Raw genomic sequence first — 21,137 nt, forward strand, 5'->3', positions numbered from 1 at the left:
GATCGGGAAAGAAAAAAAAATGTTACAAATGATTTCTAGCATGTTGTTCTTTTGATTTTTTTTTTTAAAATATCTTAAAAATTGTATTTTCCAGGGTTCTCTAATAATCAGAGAATTCAAGAATTCAAGATTTATTTGAAATATAAATCATTTGTAACATTTTCAATATCTTTCCTTTCACTTTTGAGCAGTTTAAAGCGACGCTGCTGAAAAAAATGATTAATTTAATTTAATTTAATTTATTTATTTGATTGGTCGCTTTCCTGGTAGTAATAATAATATAATAATAGTATTTCAAATTAGAGCATATTTGATGAAACATTAAAAATACTGAGAAATAAAACTAGCAACCGATAGTACTTAAATATTAAGTACTTAATATTTAAATAAGCAGCTACATCGTCTTATTTTGTGTTCCAGAGACAACATGAGTAAACACTGACCAAATTAATTTGGGGATAAATGATCTCTTTAAATTTGAGCGTAAAGGAACCGCTCGGCTCCTTCTGCGCACGCGCGCTACTCAGTTGCTATGGGATACGTGACGAACCAATAGCGCGTCCAGCCGTTTGTTGTTGAGCGCATCGTTACAGCGTCGTTGGATACGGCGTCGTGTCAGGAAATATCGTTTATCTTACTTTAATCTACTCAATAACTCAGGACAGTGGTGTCTGTAAGTTGATATTTTCTATAAACTAACGCGCTCCACTTTTTATGCATGCGTCGAACGAGAGAAACCCGCAGGGAAATCGTCTATATTCAGTCCTGGGTGTTTTTTTTCCACCTCTTCTGTATCTTCAGAAGCGCAAACATGACAGCGGGCTCGGTGGCAGCTCCTCAGATCATTCCCATTCGCCTGCCGCCTCCGGGAAAAGCCAAACACGAGATCGACTCCTGCACCCCTGTCGAGATCAAATCCGGTGAGTCGACGCGGCTGCGGCAGCGGCACGCACTTGTTCATCGATGGTTGATCTTCGTGTTTCACATTGCGTGTGTCCCAGACTCCTCTGATGTGAGTGTCCTGTACACGCTGGACGGCAGTAAGCCCGAGATGATGAAGAGGCCGGGTTTCGGTGACAGCACTCTGAAGTACAGCGAACCCATCCGCTTGCCCGCGGGGAGAGTGTCTGTGAGAGCCATGGCTGTCAGCACGTAGGGACATTTTATGCTTTGTAGTTTATAATAAACTGGGTTATAGTCGTTATTATGTGCACACTCACACACATACACACACACACTCACTCTCACACTCACTCACTCACACACACACACACTCACTCACTCTCTCACACACTCACTCACTCTCTCTCACACACACACACACACTCTCACGCTCACTCACTCACACACACACACACACACACACACACACACACACACACACACACTCACTCACACGCTCACACACATATTTAAACAGATCTGAAAAAGACTCTTTTGCCTCCAAACCATTTAATTTCATAATGTTCATGAAATGTACAGCAAGATGATCTGAGCACAAGAAAGATCAGATAAAGTGAGTTTTTATCCACTTTTAATACTTTTAAAGCTTGGCATTAATGTTTTGTAGCAATTACAGCAACAATATATATATATATATATATATATATATATATATATATATATACAAATAAAATAATCAAACTTGTTACAAAATTCTAATTATTTAAATAAACACGTTTTTACCAGTTTGTATTTTCAGTATTTTTATACACTGTTTTATAGACCGTTTCATAGTTGTGATGTCATTTCAAAAGCAAAAGAGATAATTTTTTTTATTTCCAAAAATGTTTAAAATGTCATTTCCATCGCCGGTCACTTCCGTAACCAAATCAAACCAAGTACATTATTATTTCAAATATACTCAAAACTCAGAGAAAGCATTTGATGCATGCTTCTCTGTCGCAAGTAAACAAATTAAATAAACTGAGGTTGTATAAAGATAATTGCAACGGAGGGGTCGAGAAACTATTATACTCGAGCTCCGATGGTCCGTCTATTGACAGAAGAGAAATAAATCTGCATAAAAGGAGGAGGAGGGAGACGCTGAACGAAACTAATAACATTGTATTTATACTGGCTGTATTAATTGGAAGATCAGATGGGAGTAGTCCTCCAGAAATGACAGAAATAATTTTACTTGTACTACACATGGATTGAAATGAAGTCTGTTTGTGATGTGATGCAGCGACGGCCGTCAGAGCGCAGTCGTCACCAAGGTTTTCAGAGTGACCCCGTCTCCTTCGGATGAGCAGGATCTGACTGCAGGCCGTGAGGATGACACCCTGACGGACGGCCGAGCGATCAATGGCAAGGATGTCAGTTTAAAACCCGTCCTGGTTCAACGTAACGCTATTGCATGCATTTGAGGATGCGTATTATAAATATGACTTTTTACGTCGAACAGGATACTTTAATTAATTTGAAGGACAGCGAATACGGAGTTGGCATTCCCTCTGCTAAAAATCCAGGTAAAAATTTCACTCTAGACAACGTTTATTTGCTACACACGTGCCGCCTTGTGCCAATTGTGTGCTTTTTTTATATATCAGATATTCGGAGTGGTGAATCACGAGAAGGTTTGAAAGGTCCTCGATTCCTGTCGCGACGCCTCGGCCCCGGTTCGTCTGCATGGACGACAGCGCGAGACACGCAAGTAACGGTTTACAATGTGCATTAAAAGCTCCCGAAAAACAACCCTCCCTACGGCGGCGATCAACGTTTTCTCAAGCTATAAACAAATGCGTTGTTTTTCACTTCACTTTTTCACAATTACACCAGAACCAGAGCACGGATGTGGAAAACCTCTTAAAAACCTCAAGCGGCACGCAGATATCGCGCATCCAGAGAGAGACTGATTTCCTTAGGTGAGATGTATATCAACGCAGTCAAGTGATTAGTCGCGATTAATTGCATGCAAAATAAAAGTTTTTGTTTACATAATAGATGTGTGTGCGCTGTGTATGTTTATTACGTATATGTAAATGCACACACGTCTATGTGTACATTTTAAAATGTTATGTTCATATAATAAATATATATATATATATATATATATATATATATATATATATATATATATATATATATATATATATATATATATAATACAGTGCTGTCAAATGATTAATCGCGATTAATCGCATCGATAAAAAAACGTTTTTGTTTGCATACGTGTTCTTTGTATATTTATGTATACATAAATACACTTTGCATGTATTTAAATGTTTGTATTCATACAATTTAGACTATAAATTAATATATTCATACATAGAAGAATATGTATGTACTTTTCTGCACATACATATATAAACAAAAGCTTTTATTTTGGATGCAATTAATCGCAATTGAGGTTGACAGCATTGAAATATATATATATATACTGTATATATTATATCAATATAAATATAGACGTAAATACATGTAGTTATTAAAATTATATACTGTATTTGTGAGTATATAGCAAAAGATTTGTATACATTTATTTATAAAACAAAAACATTGCAATGCAATTAATCGCAATAAATTTTTGTCAGCAGCAGTATGTAATTTTATATTCAATATATTTATCATCTGTATTAATATTCATCTTTATGAAGATGTCCAAAGTGCTTGAGTCATCGCCCTTCGGATCCTTTCGCCCGATTCTGTCTGCACTGTGGAGCGCCAGTGCCTCCAATACCTGGTCAGAGACTGCCCCCTACTGAAGGAGGACAGGTACGATATATTCTGCTGTTACGAGACACACTGATAATCAGACGACAATATGAGCATGTGCCGTGATTTCTCACAGATGGGTCTATGTGTGCACTGTAAAGCCATGGTGCCTCTCAACACGGCCTCGTGTGTGGTGTGTGAGTCTCCACTGACTCAACAACTGCAGCCGCAGGCCAGTCTGAGACTACAGGTACATTTTCATTCCCGTTAAAGAGTCAAAAAGTTGTCTCTTACTGACCTTCGAAGCATCCTACGTGACTTGCAGACCGATCTAATCTGAGTTATATTCGAAATAGTTTCGGCCCTTCTAAGTTGTATGATTGTAGTGGGTGGGTGTTTCCCTTTAACGGTCTAAAACGCGTTAACAATAAAGTTTGCGTAAACGCAACAAAATGTCCCTCACCCTCGAAGGTTCCCTTGTATTGAATCCATGTGTTTTTGTAAGATAAATACGCGATTAGTGCGAAACACCAAACAAAACAAAACACCAATCATGAATTAGAAGCATAAGCCAAGGATTTGTAACGAAAAAAGACTGAGGTTTCCGATATAAGCCGAAAGGAGACGTTTTTCTTTGCTAAAGTGCACAAACGCTGTTTCTTTTTTCTCCTACGTTTCCCAGAAACTCTTGCTTGACGCATCCAACCTTCAATTATATTTTACTTGAATAAAAAATGACATATGTCGAGAATGTATAAGAATTATTATGTTTGGGTGAACTAACCCTTTAAATGCACTTATTAGATCAGTTGAGTATATTATGTCCGTCTTATTCTAGGATAAGCTCATCTGTCGGTCTTGTGGGACGGGAAACCCTGCTCATATCACACACTGTGTCACTTGTGAATCCCAGCTGCTTCGGCAAACCACAGTAAGAGCTCGGACTAAAGCCGGTCAAATCGTTATCAGGATTTTGATTGGACACTTTCATAACGGTGTTTATGTTTGTACAGCCGGTTTTCAGCGGACAGAGGGCTGCACCTGTTCCCAGCTCACAGGGCAAAATGGTCTCCTGCTCTAAGTGCAGTAGAGTCAACCACTCGGATGCCCGATTCTGCGACTGGTGTGGGGCAAAGGTGATAAACCTTAAACTACACTACAACTAGTCCTACACTAACAGTCAAAAGATATTCAACAGTAAGACTGTTTTTTTTTTTTTTTTTGAAAATGTAGCTTTGCTTAGAGGAATACACTACATTTTAATATGTATTGAAAGATAGCAGTTTTTTGAAATGGTAAAAATATTTCACAGTATTACTGCTTTGGCTGTATTTTGGATTAAGTAAATGCAGCCTTTGGTGAGCAGAAGAGAACCAGTCAAAAATCTTACTGTTCAAATATTTTGACTGTGTATTTCTGTTTAGGGTACACAATGAATACAGCATGTCTATACATTTGTTGAAATGAATAATAACTAGCTGGGTTGGAGGTACGAAATATGATACTACTGTGCAGTTATGATAGGGAATATATATATATAGAGAGAGAGAGGGAGAGGGAGGGAGAGAGAGAGGGAGAAAGAAAGAGAGAGAGAGAGAGAGAGAGAGAGAGAGAGAGGAGAGAAAGAGAGAGAAAAAGAGAGAGAGAGAGAGAGAGAGAGAGAGAGAGAGAGAGAGAGAGAGAGAGAGAAGAGAGAGAGAGGGAGAGAGACAGAGAGAGAGAGAGAGAGAGAGAGAGAGAGAGAGAGAGAGAGAGAGAGAGAAAGAGAGAGAGAGAGAGAGAGAGAGAGAGAGAGAGAGAGAGAGAGAGAGAGAGAGAGAGAGAGAGAGAGAGAGAGAGAGAGAGAGAGAGAGAGATAGAAAGAGAGAGAGAGAGAGAGAGAGAGAGAGGGAGAGAAAGAGAGATTAAAACTTGTAAAAAAAAGTACCGCCAAAGTGGTTTGACAACTGATGTTATGGTTATGATTATCGATTATATTGTAGGATATCGTGTTTTTCTACTCTTATTATCCTTATCTGCTGTCTATGTTTTTTTTAATCGTTCATCAGCTGGGAAAAAAATTGTGATTCCTGCTATATCTATATTTGCGTCTGTACCCAGTGAAGGATATCGTCCGTTTATTATAAGCTCAAGTGCGTCTGCCACTTTAAAATCTCAAGGGGACGATAGCGGGATTCATTTTGGCTTGGTTTTCAATGTTTCTATCATTCATCAGTTGGAAAAAAATTGATTCAGACGATATTGTTTCTCTGTGCCTTTATCGTTATAGCTGAGGTGTGAACGCTGCTATTCTTTAACATAGAGAACGATTTTTAGAACGGTATCTTTTCATCTTTATCTATATTTCGTTATCCTGCTTGGTGCAAACAGTGATTTTCTGTCATTTTTGATGAGCCTGCTGATCCGTGCCAGCTCAACTTCCTGTTTTAATAGGAAACGCGTACATATAGGACAAAAAACTGAATCATTAACCAGTTTCATGTGTTCTTCATGTCCGTTTTGTCACTGAAAGTTTTTGTGGAGCTGTATATTTGGCGTAAACTATAATACGTAGGTTCTATCAAAATACCACTGCATACATTTGGCGAACGCCTTGCTTTTTTGTGTTTATACTTTCAGCCCGGCCACAAAGCCAGCTCTGTGGCCTGTTCTCAGTGTGGAGCCAGCAGCCATCCTTACGCTAATTACTGCGGTGGCTGCGGTGTCTTCCTGGACGGCCCACCCAGGACGTCCTCACATGTAAACGCACAGGACGCACAGGAAGCTGACCAGGTACAGTTCTCCGCCTGTTCGGCACTCGATAAAAGCATGCCGTATTGTATCATCCTCGTCATGCTCTTTGTCGTGTAGTCTTCAGCCACCTGGCAGGCGGTTCCTGCTCCTGAATCAACGACTGAGCTTCCGGCTGCGGGTTTGCGCACGTGCGCAGACGCACAGACGCAGACAGCAGGGCTGTTTTTCCCGTCTAGCACCGAGCTGAAAAAACGCAGCCAACAGAGGGAGGCGGAGCTTAGCAGACAGGAGCAGATGAGTGACAGGAAGCCCCTCCTCACTGCCGTTAGTCCCGGCCGAGGTAGAATATATCTTTTTTTCCAAATAAATAAACTTCTACAGATGTTTATGTGGTGTGTGTGTGTGATTTAGGGTACTGGAGGAAGCAGCTGGACCACATTTGCGCTCATCTGCGCAGTTACACTCAGAATAATACCGAGTTTAGAGCTCTGATCGGAGAACCTCGTCTGGGCAGAGTAAGACCAAGACTTTCCACTGTACATTTTTAGATTTACTATCAGTAGCATATACAGTATACTGTGCATATTTATTTATTATGTACATAAAAATGAACAAATGCTCATATATACGTTTATATTTTAACTGTACACATTATTCCATCATTGCTGTTATTATCGTTAACTTGTTTATAATTTACGTTACTTTTATGCAATCCTTTATTATTATGTTGTTGTTGTTATTATGAACACGTATTTGTCGGTCTGCCCTCTAGATGATATCCGCTGTTATTCAGGAGGACGGCTACGAAGTCAGTCTGCGCATTAACTTCATCTCTGCCTCGCCGGAGGACTCCAGGGTCAGATACGGTCCCGAGAGCTTTTATATTCGATCGAAAGAAAGTCTCTTGAGTATTGCGTGTTGTTCAGTCTGTGAGATCATGTACGTGTCGTCTTTTTCCAGTCGTCTTCTGCCGGCCAGCAGAGCAGATCTGTGGCATCGGAGAGCCAGAACCTCAGTGCTGTGACAGAAGGCAGAAACTCAGCCAGTCCCGGTACCGACCCATGTTTGGTTTCCATTGACTTCTACTAATCTAATAGGTTTATTCAGCCGTATTCCTTTTAGAGGCTGTTGACTGTATAATAATAATGTATAACTCATATAATTTGTAATAAAAATAGTAATATTTTAAGTAATATAATACAAGTTTACAGTAGTGGTAGAACTTTAAGCATCAAAATGTTTAGTAATGATAACGAATAATTTACCATTTCTTTTACTACGTTGTTTAATACAATTATCGTTTATTGAATATTGTTAAATGATCAAAGTGATGTTTATGAGTATTTTTCTGTACAGACATTAATACAGCAAGATTGTCAGCAAACAGGAAGAAGCAGAAAAAGATCTGGAGCTCAGACGCCAAGCAGACGGTCAGTATCACACACACATACACTGACGTAATCCGTTTTAATTGTTAGGCAGAGGATTGTTAATTTCATTCTCAGGTGACTAAAGACAGCCTGCTCCTTAAGGAGGTGGGGCCTGAGGGGCGGGGCCAGATCTCAGCAGTGCAGCAGCTATTGAATGAGGTGAGGCTAAACAACCAATCACAGCTCCAAAAACTCCAGGTATTTGGGCATGTAATCAAACTCGGGAAACCTTCTTTTCATTGCTTATTGCTTATTTCCAACTTAGCTATAAATGGTAGACTGGGCCAGCTGACCAACTTTTCAGAAGGAGGGTTTTATAGGAATCGAAACTAAAACGGACCTCAGTGGTTCAACCTTAAATTTATGACTTTGAACGTGGAAGTTCATTTGCTGCCTTTGTACATTTTTGGGGTGAACTATTTCTTTCAATTTTGCCAACGTTTTGCTTTCGTGTAGCTGTATGTATTTCTATAAGATGTGTTTAAAATGATCTCCAGGGTGCTGACCCAGCATGTTTGGGAAGCGACGGTCGCCCCGCTCTGGTTGCTGCAGTGTTAAACGGGCATCATGACGTGATTCCTGTACTGGTGCAGAGAGAAGCTGACGTTAACCAGGCATCTGGGCTGTGAGTTCGAAATTCGTTTTGATACGCCTAGTAATAATCTGAGCCAAATTCATACTTTGAATCTGTGCGGGGCCACAGGTTGAATAACACAGCGCTGCATGAGGCTGCAGCTCTGGGAAACGAAGGTCTGAGGAGCGTCGAGATGCTCCTGGGGTGAGTTTCACAAACATTAATCGTAATCAAGTTATAATGACGCGTTTTAAAGCACGTCTCTTTCTAACAAAGGTGTAATGCAAGCATCAGGAAACAGAACGGCCGCGGACAGACGGCGTATGATATTGCCGTGGCCGCCGGGAGCAGTTCTGTGGTCTCTCTGATGGCCGCTCACATGGGACAGGATCTGCTACAGCGCCACACCAAGGCCAGGAGCCCATCTGGACTGGATACGTTCTCTTGAAGCAATCCGCGTCTTAACCAAACCTAATCTCAACTGACATACTCAGGCAAAATGATTTATTGTTAAAGTGTGTTTTCCACATTGTCGCTTCGGATTTAATCAGTAAAAACTAAATGCAGAAAGGGGACTAAATTGAGACATAAATGGAGACTAAATACTCAGAATTGCGTGAAAGAGGTTGAGGAATTCTAAGAAAGTGAAAGTTTTCTGAATTTTAAATTTTACGTGAATTATACTGATAAGTGTTTTTTTATAGGCGTAAACAATAATTCATTCCCATTCCTAAACTACTTTTTTTTTTGTCATGAAATCGTTCCATTTTGATGTTTACGCATGTGTTTTAAGCCGGTTGCTATCAAATGATTATTTGCAATAAATCTTATCCAAAATCGAAACAAATATTATCATGCTTCAAGAGCAGCTACTAACCTTGCATACGAAGAAGCAGAAATCGTCGGTAGTGTCGTCAAGCGATTAAATCGCCTCCAAAATACGTTTTTGTTTACATTAGATACTCTGTATTTAAAAAGCACACACGCATGTATAAATGTAAAGAAACACTTTTTTAATTTCGATGCGATAAGTCGTTTGAGTGCACTCCCATTTCTGCTTGTTTGGATGCACAGGCACGGTCTGTTGTTGCTGCTCTTAAAACATAAGTCGTGTTCTGTTGTTTAATTTTCATTCTTTGCGTGACCAAAATCCACTACTGTCTTTATTCATATTGCTATAATTGCGAATGTCTTTAATGTGTGAAACATTACCAAAATTACTACCGAACAACGAAATGCACTTTTGACAAAAAATGTAAATAATACTACTACAAAAGAACCAACACGTTATTGTACATTTCGATATTTAATTAACAGATGGCAAAATTTTTATCTGCGTAACTGTGTAAATACAAAACAACACAGGTGGTAAAAATACATTTTTAACCTACAGAAAACTAATTTAGCTCTTTTTTTTATGGTGCACAAGGAAGAGAGTTATGCTGGTGTATGTATACAGAGAAACAAATCCTTCACTTTGGTTTAAACATCGAACCAAATACAAAATAAGTTACACTAAACCTCAAATGAGTAGTAACGCAACAAATATAACCGATAACACCAACAAACTCTGTCTGACTGACGTAGCTAGCGATGTCTGAGTCGAATGCCGACAATCCTCAGCGGCGCAAGCGCAGGAAGAACGCATGCCTGCACTCTTTGCTATCTACCGGATAGTATTTATCATAAAAGTCCAGGATGTACTCCTCTGTCTTGAAGCCGAACTTCTGGTAGAGCAGCATGGCAGGGTTGCTCGCCGATACGTGAAGGGTCACGTCCTTTCCCATGCAGGTCTACAGAGCCAAGAAAAGAAAATTCCCGTATCATCCGAAGCTAGATAACTCAACATAGCTGATTTATTACTGACTCACCTGTATGAGATGGTAGATCATGAATGTGGCGATACCAGCTCGCCTCCATTCAGAATGCACCAGCAGGAAGGAAATGTAGGCTTCGTTATATTTCACATCCGGCACCATGAAGCCAAAACCGATGACAACTTTCTTGTAAAGCACCACCACGCTGAAGTCTGGGTACTGGAGGCACTCTGATAGGTCGATACCTGATGAAGAGAAGAACGCGTTAGTCCATCGCGTCCGAGCTTCACCCGTAATCTGTGTTTGACCGGAGGGAAAGGTGATTACCAGGCCAGAAGATGTCTTGGCACATGGAGTTGACGGAAGGGATGTGATTGGGCCGTACATAGCAGTAGTCTATAGGCGAGTCAGGTTCTGCTGCCCAGTTTGGGTCCTTCCTGTGAGGATACGCACGTATCTCTGAGAGCAAACGCAGCTTCAGCGGACGACTCTCATAGTCTCTCCTTCGAACAATAACACACAGTATCATAAGCATACATAGTTATGGGATAGTCGATGTCCTCATAGCCACAACTTTACCTAAACAACCGTTTTGCAGCATAGCTTTTATTAATAATCTCATTTATTTGAAATGTTTTTTATCGAAAATAAATTACATTTTAAAATGTATTAAAATCGAAAAAAGTTATTTAACTGCGTTTACTCAATAAATGCAGTTTTGGTGAGCATAAATGACTTCTTTCAAAAACATCCTAAAAAGTAATGGTAACACTTTACATTAAGGTTCATTAGTTAACAACATTAAAATAAAATAAACTACGAATGAACAACACTTCTTATTAATTATTTAATTTCAGCATTTGCTAATGAATGATTAAAAATCACAAGTGTTTATTAACATTAGTTTACAGTGCGTTAACTAACGGCTGTATTTTTATTAACTAACATTAACAAAGATTAATAAGCACTGCAATATATGCATTTATCATTGCTTGTTCATGTCAGTTAATACATTAATGTTAACAAATGACACCTTAGTGTAAAGTGTTACCAATGTAACTGAAATCTGAAATAAAAAAAAGTGTATTTTGATAGACAGTACTTAATTTATTTCCATTAGTATTAAGATATCTATTTGATTTCAAAACAAACATTGACATCATCCAATACCTAAAGTGTATTAGGTATTGGATAATGCTTAATATTCTCGGAAATTAACACGGATCTGACACATACAAGATTTTATTCATTTCAAGACGAAGCTTAACACTATTTTCTTTTAATCTAGTTTTAATCAAACTCCAACAGTTTGTAACAGTACGAAATTAGGAGTGTGTACCTGATGTACGGCTTGAGCACTCTGGATGTGTAAGGACTCTTGATGGTCTGATCCATGCAGGCATCAGAGCCCATCAGCCTGTGGCAGAACGACACTGTGTGCTGATAAAACCCTTTCCTTACGGTCACTGTTGACTGAGGAACAAAACAAGACTCAACAGGAGTCGCAATACAGAGCAGCGACATGCGTCCCTCAATAGAAGTATCGTGGCACACTACAGCTACATGTTTTCTTTCGGTTTACCTGAAAACGGTCAAGTATTCGAAGGTCCTGGCTGGTGGTTCTGTATTTCCCCTCTCCGCTCGCCCTGTGGCTGGCCAAACCCCCTTGCGCCCCGTACACGCCCCCCACGAGACTGAGCGTAGCGCTCACGGCCTGATCCAAGTCCAGCAGGGGGAGCCCTCGCTCTCTTTTCGCCTGTCGCACGAGCAGCTTGCGATGCAGTCTTTTGGCTTGTGGTGTGACGGCCAGAGCTTGCGGACACGTCTCCAGCCTGTGGAGCAGCAAACGCTCCTCGTAAAGGCTGATGAACGTGTAGCGTGGGATGGGCGAAGATACACAGCCCTCGCCCTTATCCTGGAGAACCTTCCTCCGCTCGCTCCCACGCCCCCGTCCCGCCGGCAACAAGCCCTCATCCTGGCCCTCGTCTTCCTCACCATCTCTACCCCGCTCTTCGTCTTCACTCTCCAGTTCTTGTTTGATTAACTCTGCTGGACGCATCTTTTTCCTGACCATGATTGTGCCGGTGGCCAAAGGCATGCTGGGAGGGGGAATATACTCCATCCCTGGGTCGATAACGCCCTCTGCGTCCAATTCTTCATCGTCTGATGGAAAGTAACAATGGTTACAGTCAGTAAACAAGATACTGAAAATATGAATATACTAATCAATATGTGAAACTATAAATAAGGACTGGTTGGTAGGACATTACAAGGTATAACAAAAGAACCTTTTGCACCACATAGTTCTAAGAACTTAGTTGCTGGGTCTAAACAGCGTTCCTGGAGAACAAATATCCCCTTGTAGTTTTAGTCCTAGCACAAAAACCATTCCTTGCTCCTGTAAAGCGAATACTCAAAAACAGGAGCTTCTGCAATTAGTTCTAGGAACTATGAAAAGGTTCCTCTGGTGCGAAAGCCCTCAAAGCTGTTCTGGTTGGATGCTAGGGCTTTATTGGGGAATTATGGGTGTTTACAATCTCATTTCTGGGGTGCTCTGAGTGGTTGTTAGGATGTTGCTAAGCTGTTCTGGGTGGTCATTAATAGGATGTTACTATATGGTTTGCCAGGGTGCATTTATGTAGTTATTGAGGTGTACCGGATGGTCGTTTAATCATGTAACTTTGTGGTTGTGTGAATGTTCCACATTCCACAGTGTTCTTGATGGTCGTCGTCGAGATACTGCTATTTTGTGGTTATTAGGATGTAAGTTGAGAACTGGAGAACTGGTGGTTACGAGGGTGTCTACCAGTGCTCTGGTTTAGGGCTGTCTGGCAGAGTTTAGTTCCAGCTTGCCTTAACACACCTGCGTGGAAGTTTCTAACATGCCTAGTAACAGCATGATTAGCCACTCCAGGTGTGTTTAATTAGGGTTAGAACTAAACTCAGCAGGACACAGACCCTTCAGGACCAAGTTAGGACAACCTGGCTCTGGGTGGTTATTAGGATGTTTTTATGTGGTTGCCAAAGTGTTCCCTATGGTTGTTAGATAGTTATGTGTGTTTTCTATGATGTTCTGGGTGGTCATCAATTGGTGTTGCTATGTGGTCAGGATGTTTGTGCGTTTGTTAGTGTGTGAATACTGAATACTGGCTTCTAAATTGCTCTTTATGGTTGTTAGAGCATTGCCAGTGTTCTGAGTGTTCGTTAGGATATTGCTATGTGTTGTGTACGAGGTCTTGTTGTGTGGCTGTTTGGGTGTACTGGATAATCATGTACTGAATTTTCAAATGTGTTTTGCGTGGTTGTTAGCCACTTTCTATGTTGTTTTTAGGGTGTCTTGTTGGTCATCAATAGGACTCTGCTATGTGGTTTCCTGGGTGTTTTGTGTGGTTATTAAAATTGCATTTGGCAGTCGCTTTTAATCAGACACCTTTTGTCCATTTATGAATGTTGCCAGGGTGTTCTAGGTAGTTCTGGGTGGTTCTTAGAATGTTTCTATGTGATGGTCTTCTGGGGCTGGTTGCATAAACTGCTTAGAATAGTCTTAAAACCTTATCATCTACTTTGTTTTCTTCAAGACTAGTTGTAAGTCATATGTAAGTGAGTTACAAAAAGATAGATCTTAAAAATCTAAAAAAGTAAGACTGATTACCTTCTGGATTACTGCTAGTTAGTCAAACTTAAAGTAGCTTTATGCAACTGACCCCCGGTGTACACATACAGATCCTCAGTGCAAGTCATTGGTCTCAAACTCAATTCCTGGAGGGCCAGAGCTCTGCACAGTTTTACTCCAACCCTAATCAAACACACCTGAACCGGTTTGGTATGATTTGGAGCTAGCTGGAGCTAAATACTGCAGAGATGGCCCTCCAGGAATTGAATTTGAGACCATTGGGGTAATTCTTTGGCATATTTTCATCCATTTTAGCATCTATCAGGTGGAAAGTCTTTGTTTGATTTGCCTAGAAAAGTGACCATTATTAGGTCAGTTACCATGTGCAGCATCTCACCGTGGAATAGAGCCTGAGGGGGCATGACATCTGGGATGAGATCGGCCTCTGACAGCAGACTGGGCGTAGCGGAGTGTGAGGCGGGCGTTCCAGGGGCGGAGAAATCGGGCGAAGGGGAGGGGGAGGGAGAGGTGAGCGGGGTTCTGTCAGAGGAGCTGAGAGAGGAAAAGTCAATGACTTCGCCCTTCTCCAGATACGGCTCTGACCGCCGCACACGACTGCCTAGTTTAACAGGTGTGGACGAGGCACTGCGGTCGAGAAACCCGGCCGCCTCCTTCTGTGCGCGCCGAATCTCTTTAGCTTCCTGTGTTCTGGGACGCTTTTCTTTCAGCTGCATGGCGTTCTCCACTGGGTTACGACTTCCACGCTTCCTCAAACCCTCCACGGTGATTATGGGGTCCAGAGACGGCTTTGACACAGCTGAAAAAAAATCCAAAAATGTTGTATTTATATTTAAAATTACTGAAGTACAAAACTTATGCTACCCTAGACTACAAAACCCATCATAACTATTAAATATTGATTAAATAAGCTTTCTATTGATGTTTGTTAAGACAGGACAATATTTGGTCAACTAGGACATTTACAAAAATGCCTCCATAAAACACGATCCTTAATATCCTTATGATTTTTGGCGTAAAAGAAAAATCAATCATTTTGACATGCATTGTTGGATACAAATATACTTGTGCTACTTATGACTGCTTTTGTGGTCACATATTAAATCACATATACCAATAAGCAAGTACATATTTTTAATGTTACCACATTAACCAATGGCATCTATTCACCTTATTTTTAATGTACAAGCGGACAGGGCCATTTTTAACTTCCGTTTAATCAATATTATATCATTTGTATGTATTATCAATCATAAACACACCGTTTTTTTAGCGCCAATGGTTTTACCAAGATTTTATGCTTTGTTATTCTTCTAGTTTTTTTACCTACAACCACTAATGAAATGAAAATCTCACACATTGACAGAAAATGGCTTAATTTCACATTGAAAAATAAGGCGAATACTACTATACTTCTATTTCATCTAAAAGAACTGAAAATAATCACACTGTTGTTGTTCTTTGTTTTGTCTGTACTTCTGTTACGTTGCACCTTTAACATCATTTTTTTAATATAACCTTTATCAGCTGACCACTATTCAAAACATGCCAAACTTATGGCCGTTCATCCTAATGTAAAATACTACCACCTTTGGCTTTAAGTGAAGCTGCGGAGCCTTTCTCTCCCTCGGGCCGTAGAGTAGGTGGCCGATTCTGAACTAGCTTCCACCAGCCGGGTTCTCCGAACTCCTGTGCTCCTGAACGGAAAAACGTTGGGCTGCCGACAGACAAACACCCTGCTACGGTGCTCCACCATGTGGACGTCTTTTTCCTGAGAGTTTATAATCACAAAACATACATATTAACATATTAAAATAGCGGTATTTTTTTGGCGATATTCTGTTGGTGCCACCTTATTTGGAAAATAAAGCCCTCGCTACACCTACCCAATACTTCATTTTCAACTTCTCGTTGGTAACGATTAATGCCTTTCTGATAGGCGGGAATTAGTTTAAATAGCCTCTGCCAACAAGGTGGTGTATTTGTATTTGCATAAATAGACACTTGATACTTATTTGTCTTTTACAGTGAATATAAAACAAAGCATTTGTGATAGCCTCACCTAGAACCAAGCAAGAAGGTCCAATGCCGACTAATAAATGCACATATATCTTCTTTCCATCTGAAGTAACCTTGTCGTCCGGTTCCCTCTAAAGACAGGTTATACATGGCCAACATCACCACCTTTAAGAATAAAATTAAACAATTCAGAGACCCTTTTTCGTTTCTGCCAGAATCAAATGATTTTTCTTTTGGCTATTAAGAGGTATGAATTTTGTAATTCCCTTTGTTAAGCAGATTTTCTTCAGGGAGCGATGCTGAAATGTTCTTTGAGATATCTTTGTCTGGCCGACCGAATGTGGTTTCATTTATTTAAACCGTTCCAGATTAAATACCTGCTGCCAGGTCAGCCTCATCCTCTCAAAAGTCTCCTTCCCGTCTTCGGCGCAGTCCGAGCAGGCGAACTTGAAAAAGTTGTCTCCTTTCAAATAGCTCGGCTGCTCTCCACGTAGCTGGGCTGACCCACACAAAAGGAGAGAAAAAAGAAAGACAGCTCTGAGACCAAGCACTTTTTCAGACCGGTCTTTATTGAGTGAAGGAATTCATCACAAGTTAGTCGCCGCATCTCAATCTGTTCACATGAGGGCGTATCGGACGTGCCGTCCCCTGCCATTGGTCTTCTCACCAGCTGGGATCCACTTGTGGCACTTGTCACAGTAGAACGACATGTCCTCGTTCCAGCTTCCCTCTCCGTCTTCCCCAACGTCGCTGTTCAGAGAATCTCCGCTCTGATCATGAGACAGATCCACAGACGCCTGGTCCTCCGATTCCACAATGAGGAGAGTTTCTCCCTCCACCTCGCCCTCTTCCAGACCCTCGGAGGCTGACGTGCACATGGTCTCCTCATCCTGTGCAGCAAGACCCCTCTGGTCCCCACTGTCCATTTTTTCAATCTAAAAGAAAAGAGCAACCAATTCAATCCAAGCTCAACAAGGACTGGGACCAGCGTGAATGACTCTCAGGACGCTCTTGCCAATATAAGCCATTCAAACGCAGTAAGATGCATGAATTTGTATTATGTAAGTATCTACAGCTGTAATGTTTGTGTAACAACACACATGTAACTTAATGGTGGGTTGTTACAGAGTTGTAGATACTACGTACCTATGTTTACATACATTACACACAGTGTGGTTACATACCATCTAATACACATCTATCAGGGACACAATATAGCGTGGCACCAAAAGTTTTTCTTCATATAAATAAGATGAATTCTTATTTAACCATGCTGAAATACAGTCTTACTACAAATACCATAGTTAAACTTTAGTTAGTGTAGCCAAACCGTGGTTAATTTGCGGTTACTATTGTTTACATTTTGTAACCATGTTATTTTGTTTGTTTTATTCGTGGTTAATTTTCATAGGGGCGAAAAAAAAAACCTACTAGAGTCGTGAAAGAAGCGTGAATAAACGTTATACTACTGTAAAATAATAATAATAATAATTTGCCGTACCCGTTTATGAACTGTGGGCTCGCGCCGCTTCAGCCTCTTGTCTGTCGCGCTCGTTCACGAGCTGTCTCGTGAGCTGGATCTGCTCCTCGAGTGCGCGCAGGTTCTCGCGCTTCCGCTCCACGCGCTCCAGGTCGCGCAGAACTCCGTCGTGCAGCCTCTGCGAATGAGATCATTTTTGATCATTCAATTCAATTCAGCAGCAAAAACGTTGGCTCATAAAATATGATTAAATACATTGATTATATTTGTCTTATTCTGCATATTTAATTATTGCAGGTTTGTATATTCTGAGTTTGCGTTTTGCTGTTATTAATTTCGAGCAATACTGATTCTTAAACTACAGGAACATCATGTTCACACAACAGGTCTTCTATAAACTCCTGATTTCTCCCAACATGGCAACACAAGAGCTGCCCGTAAAGACGGGGCAAAAAGTAACAGGCATTAACCTACTTATTGAAAAAAGTAACTAGCGTTACTTATAAATTGAAACGTACTCCGTTGCTTTACTAGTTACTTTAAAAAAAACAATCTGATTTTGCATTACTAGTAATTCGTTACCCCCCAACACTGCCTATTAACGTTATACGTTTTCATAGCAAAACTATATTTAGTCTAAAACACTTTTAAATTGCAACAATAGCAACTGTCAGAGTTAAAATGAACGTATTTCTGCGAACGAAGCCAAAATAGTATGTTTTGTATAAATGTTAGCAATGACAAAAACATTCGCAAGCACATCTTTTACCGTTTCGATGCTGTACGCTACAGGTAAACAGGAATAAATACATGAATAACAGTGCTTTAGAAAGGCATGGTGCTCGTAGCTAGTAGGGCGAGAGTGTTTTACCTGCCTGTCCCAGTTCTGCTTGATATGAACGCCCGCAACCGTGCTGAAAGTGAGCACTATCGACAATCCCAGGACAACCTTAGAGGCCTTAGACATAGTTATTGAGCATTACTGTACATTTTTTAGCGCAGCAGTACGATAGATCGCCAGGACACTTTGGAAACAGAATGGAGGAGATTCTTTTGTGGTGATTTCAGTAGGGTGTCCGGCACATTTCTGCCGCCTGCCGGTAAGGAGCGGCGGCGTAGCCGTTAGGAGAGCTGATTAGTGCGCATGCGCAGTGCTCGGCTGCGACTTTTAACTTGTTATTTGATCGGACTGCCGATATTTTGCACAAACGTGAATTTAAAAATGTATTACTTTGATTTTTAATACATATTCCAATCCAATAATGATATACAACATCCGTTCGGATATAAAAACGTTTGTGTGTGGGGAAAAACACGTTAAATCTGCTGATAAATGTTATCGGGGCCAAAGATACGTTGTAAGCGTATGTTCCATTTAGATATTTTTGTTTATTTATATCTGTAAATATAACTTAATTTTTTTATTATTAATATGCATTGCGAAGCACTTCATTTTTACAACTTTGTAGGCAATTTCTACATTTCTTTATTAATTAGGCTAATTTATTTATTAATTTTGCACCCTCAGATTTGTATCTTAGCCATATATTGTCCTGTTCCAACGAGCCTAAAATGTGCTATTCCAACCATAACTGTTTAGTCCGATCACTGCAAAAACTGCTTGTCTTTAGTACGAATATAGTCGAGCATGGGTTTATCAACTCACAGGTTATATGTCTGGTAAAAAAAAAATTGTTAATAAAAATCAGTATGACAACTGCTTTAAAGGGAACACTTTCCAACACAAAGACGTTGTTTTTTTGACTAACACGTTTGCTTCCTCCGTCAGTCTTTTCATTTTTCATTTCCTCTCTTCCTCTAGCCTCAGGTCTGAATCCAGATGTTCTGCTGTGTTCCTCTCATCGTCCCGTGTCTCGTTCCCTGTCCTCATCTCCTCCATCTCCTGCAGAAGTGTGCTGGACTCCTCAGCGGACGACACAATGGACAAAACCTCCTTTCTTCTGTTACAGCGCAAAGCCAGGGTCCCGTGTCATTAGAAATGAATTTGAACCGAGGAAGAAAACAAAGCAGTATTGCAGAATCAAGTAGAATTAAATGAAGCTGTGCATTTCTTAAAATTCCATTCCAAAGTGTATGTTTTCCGAAATAATAGAACTGATCCGTTGTCAACTATGGATTTATTTATTTTTAATAAATTAGCACAGACACAATGCATTGATCACTGGTGTCAGATTTACTTTGAACAAAATGTTTCATAATTTTTTTTACAACAATGTATTTTAAAGATGTACTCTAATAATCATTTTATTTGTCACTAAATGACTATTTTATGGTGAGATCTTCTAATTTAGTTAGTTCAGCACACTCTCAGAAATAAAGGTACAAAAGCTGTCACTGGGGTGGCACGTTTTTAAAAGGTACAATTTTGTACCTATTAGGTTCGAATATGTCCTTAAAGGGCCCTTCTGGTCCAAACGTGCACCTTTTTTAAAAAAGTTGCCGCCCCAGTCCCATCTTATTTCTGAGAGTGTATAGTACCGATCTTTATTCGCGCAGGACATGTTCTTCCCCCCGACCCTGCTTACCCACAATGCAACCGTGAGAAGGATGAACATGCCCATCTGGTGTTTAGAGCTGCCGTAAAGGTTTGTTCGTCGGTGACGGACTAAAGCAAACGTCCCGAGCGCCGGTCGAGAATCTCTGAGAAGTCGCCGGCGCATATTGAGGGACTCCCGGGTCCGTGCGCGTCTTTAAAGCAGACTTCCCTGCTCCTGTAAGAAGCCCGCGCGGGAGCGGGCGTCTGGTTGATTGTGCAGACCGTGCTTTTCTGCATCGGGTCTGGAAATGACGCGTGAACTGGCGAGCTGCTTGCTTCGAGGTTTCTGAGGGAAAAGTCAGCGTGAGCGAGTGGACGTGTGCAGTGTTCACAGCGTTTTAGACGGATCTTCACAAGCTCAGCGACCTTCGGAGCGGACTGCTGCGGGGTTTCAGTGAAAGACGATTGAATAAAATTGTATTTTTTTAGAAGAGCTCACATCAGGGTGTGCATCATTTGGTGTCTTCAACTACATATAATTATGGATACAGAATTATGACTATATTTTAAGTGTTTCTTTGTTATTTGTGAAATTTATTGCACTCTTTCAGAAGCAAGTTTCCACTTCAGATTAGGGTCATATCTCACACTACGCTATACTTCTAGATATACTTTTCCTTTTTATATATTTTTTGCAGTGTGACTATATCTTGCAAATCCTAATTCATCACAAAACAATTAATCTCCCCCTTTATTTCTAACTTTATCTTTTGCAGACTTTGTTTTTAGTAATTGTGCCTGTGTGTTACATGACTTTTATCTTGTATCTCAAATTAGTCTTGCTATTGTGAATTCATCGAAATATTGAAGTTTCTCTAATTCGTTGGTTAAAGGTTATTTGCCTCATTCATTTTGTTTTGTCATTCGTACTATCTCGAATCTTGACTTTATGCTAATTTATAGAGCCGTCAAATGATTAGTCAGATTCAAAATAAAAGTCTTTATTTACCTATACATATTATAATGTATAAATACACACAAATACTTGTATATATTTCAGAAAATATATTTTTATCTTATATGAAAATGTACATGTAAATAAATATAGAAATGTAAATATATGTATATTTGAAATATTTATAAGTATATACTGCGTATTTATACATAAATATAAACGGAACACATTTTATGCACTTTTATTTTGTATGCGATTAATTGCTATAATCGTTTTACAGCACTACTAATTTAAACGTCAATTATCTGACTTAATTGGTTATTTTAATCAGATTTTCACACTTA

At 40.1% G+C, this 21,137-nt stretch overlaps 3 protein-coding genes across 3 annotated transcripts; 1 reads left to right on the plus strand and 2 right to left on the minus strand.

Annotated features, from left to right (window-relative positions):
• The first annotated feature begins 410 nt into the window (after positions 1 to 410).
• Positions 411 to 9,233, plus strand: dzank1 (double zinc ribbon and ankyrin repeat domains 1). Its single transcript, XM_043223476.1, has 20 exons — positions 411 to 673; positions 802 to 1,152; positions 2,189 to 2,318; positions 2,408 to 2,471; positions 2,553 to 2,656; positions 2,782 to 2,867; positions 3,600 to 3,717; positions 3,794 to 3,907; positions 4,496 to 4,588; positions 4,671 to 4,793; positions 6,277 to 6,429; positions 6,508 to 6,730; positions 6,802 to 6,905; positions 7,163 to 7,246; positions 7,351 to 7,441; positions 7,747 to 7,820; positions 7,896 to 7,979; positions 8,318 to 8,445; positions 8,524 to 8,598; positions 8,671 to 9,233. The coding sequence occupies exons 2-20, from the start codon at positions 812 to 814 to the stop codon at positions 8,840 to 8,842; spliced, it is 2,361 nt and encodes a 786-aa protein (XP_043079411.1). The 5' UTR covers positions 411 to 673; positions 802 to 811; the 3' UTR covers positions 8,843 to 9,233.
• Positions 9,234 to 9,684: 451 nt separating this feature from the next.
• kat14 (lysine acetyltransferase 14) lies at positions 9,685 to 16,787 on the minus strand. The gene is made up of 10 exons (XM_043223475.1): positions 16,529 to 16,787; positions 16,239 to 16,360; positions 15,905 to 16,026; positions 15,432 to 15,613; positions 14,222 to 14,641; positions 11,794 to 12,374; positions 11,551 to 11,684; positions 10,539 to 10,714; positions 10,266 to 10,456; positions 9,685 to 10,187 (listed from the first exon to the last, which is right to left on the minus strand). Exons 1-10 carry the CDS (start codon positions 16,785 to 16,787, stop codon positions 10,014 to 10,016), a joined length of 2,361 nt encoding a protein of 786 aa, XP_043079410.1. The 3' UTR covers positions 9,685 to 10,013.
• A 579-nt stretch (positions 16,788 to 17,366) lies between these two features.
• On the minus strand, positions 17,367 to 18,411 carry LOC122327834 (protein PET117 homolog, mitochondrial). Its single transcript, XM_043223477.1, has 2 exons — positions 18,213 to 18,411; positions 17,367 to 17,519 (listed from the first exon to the last, which is right to left on the minus strand). Exons 1-2 carry the CDS (start codon positions 18,306 to 18,308, stop codon positions 17,367 to 17,369), a joined length of 249 nt encoding a protein of 82 aa, XP_043079412.1. The 5' UTR covers positions 18,309 to 18,411.
• Positions 18,412 to 21,137: the final 2,726 nt, after the last annotated feature.

The sequence above is a fragment of the Puntigrus tetrazona genome, chromosome 22 (assembly GCF_018831695.1).
Source record: "Puntigrus tetrazona isolate hp1 chromosome 22, ASM1883169v1, whole genome shotgun sequence".
Classification (NCBI taxonomy): Eukaryota; Metazoa; Chordata; class Actinopteri; order Cypriniformes; family Cyprinidae; genus Puntigrus; species Puntigrus tetrazona.

Excerpts from the sequence above, each read along its gene's own strand:
- dzank1 (XM_043223476.1), top strand. The coding sequence starts at position 812 with ATGACAGCGGGCTCGGTGGCAGCTCCTCAGATCATTCCCATTCGCCTG. Across the intron at positions 3,718-3,793 it reads CCCCTACTGAAGGAGGACAG|ATGGGTCTATGTGTGCACTG; the intron begins GTACGATATATT and ends GATTTCTCACAG. Across the intron at positions 6,906-7,162 it reads GAGAACCTCGTCTGGGCAGA|ATGATATCCGCTGTTATTCA; the intron begins GTAAGACCAAGA and ends TCTGCCCTCTAG.
- kat14 (XM_043223475.1), bottom strand. The coding sequence starts at position 16,787 with ATGGACAGTGGGGACCAGAGGGGTCTTGCTGCACAGGATGAGGAGACC. Across the intron at positions 15,614-15,904 it reads ACCTTCTTGCTTGGTTCTAG|GAAAAAGACGTCCACATGGT; the intron begins GTGAGGCTATCA and ends ATAAACTCTCAG. Across the intron at positions 12,375-14,221 it reads CCCTCAGGCTCTATTCCACG|ACGATGAAGAATTGGACGCA; the intron begins GTGAGATGCTGC and ends ACTTTCCATCAG.
- LOC122327834 (XM_043223477.1), bottom strand. The coding sequence starts at position 18,308 with ATGTCTAAGGCCTCTAAGGTTGTCCTGGGATTGTCGATAGTGCTCACT. Across the intron at positions 17,520-18,212 it reads AGCAGAACTGGGACAGGCAG|AGGCTGCACGACGGAGTTCT; the intron begins GTAAAACACTCT and ends TCTCATTCGCAG.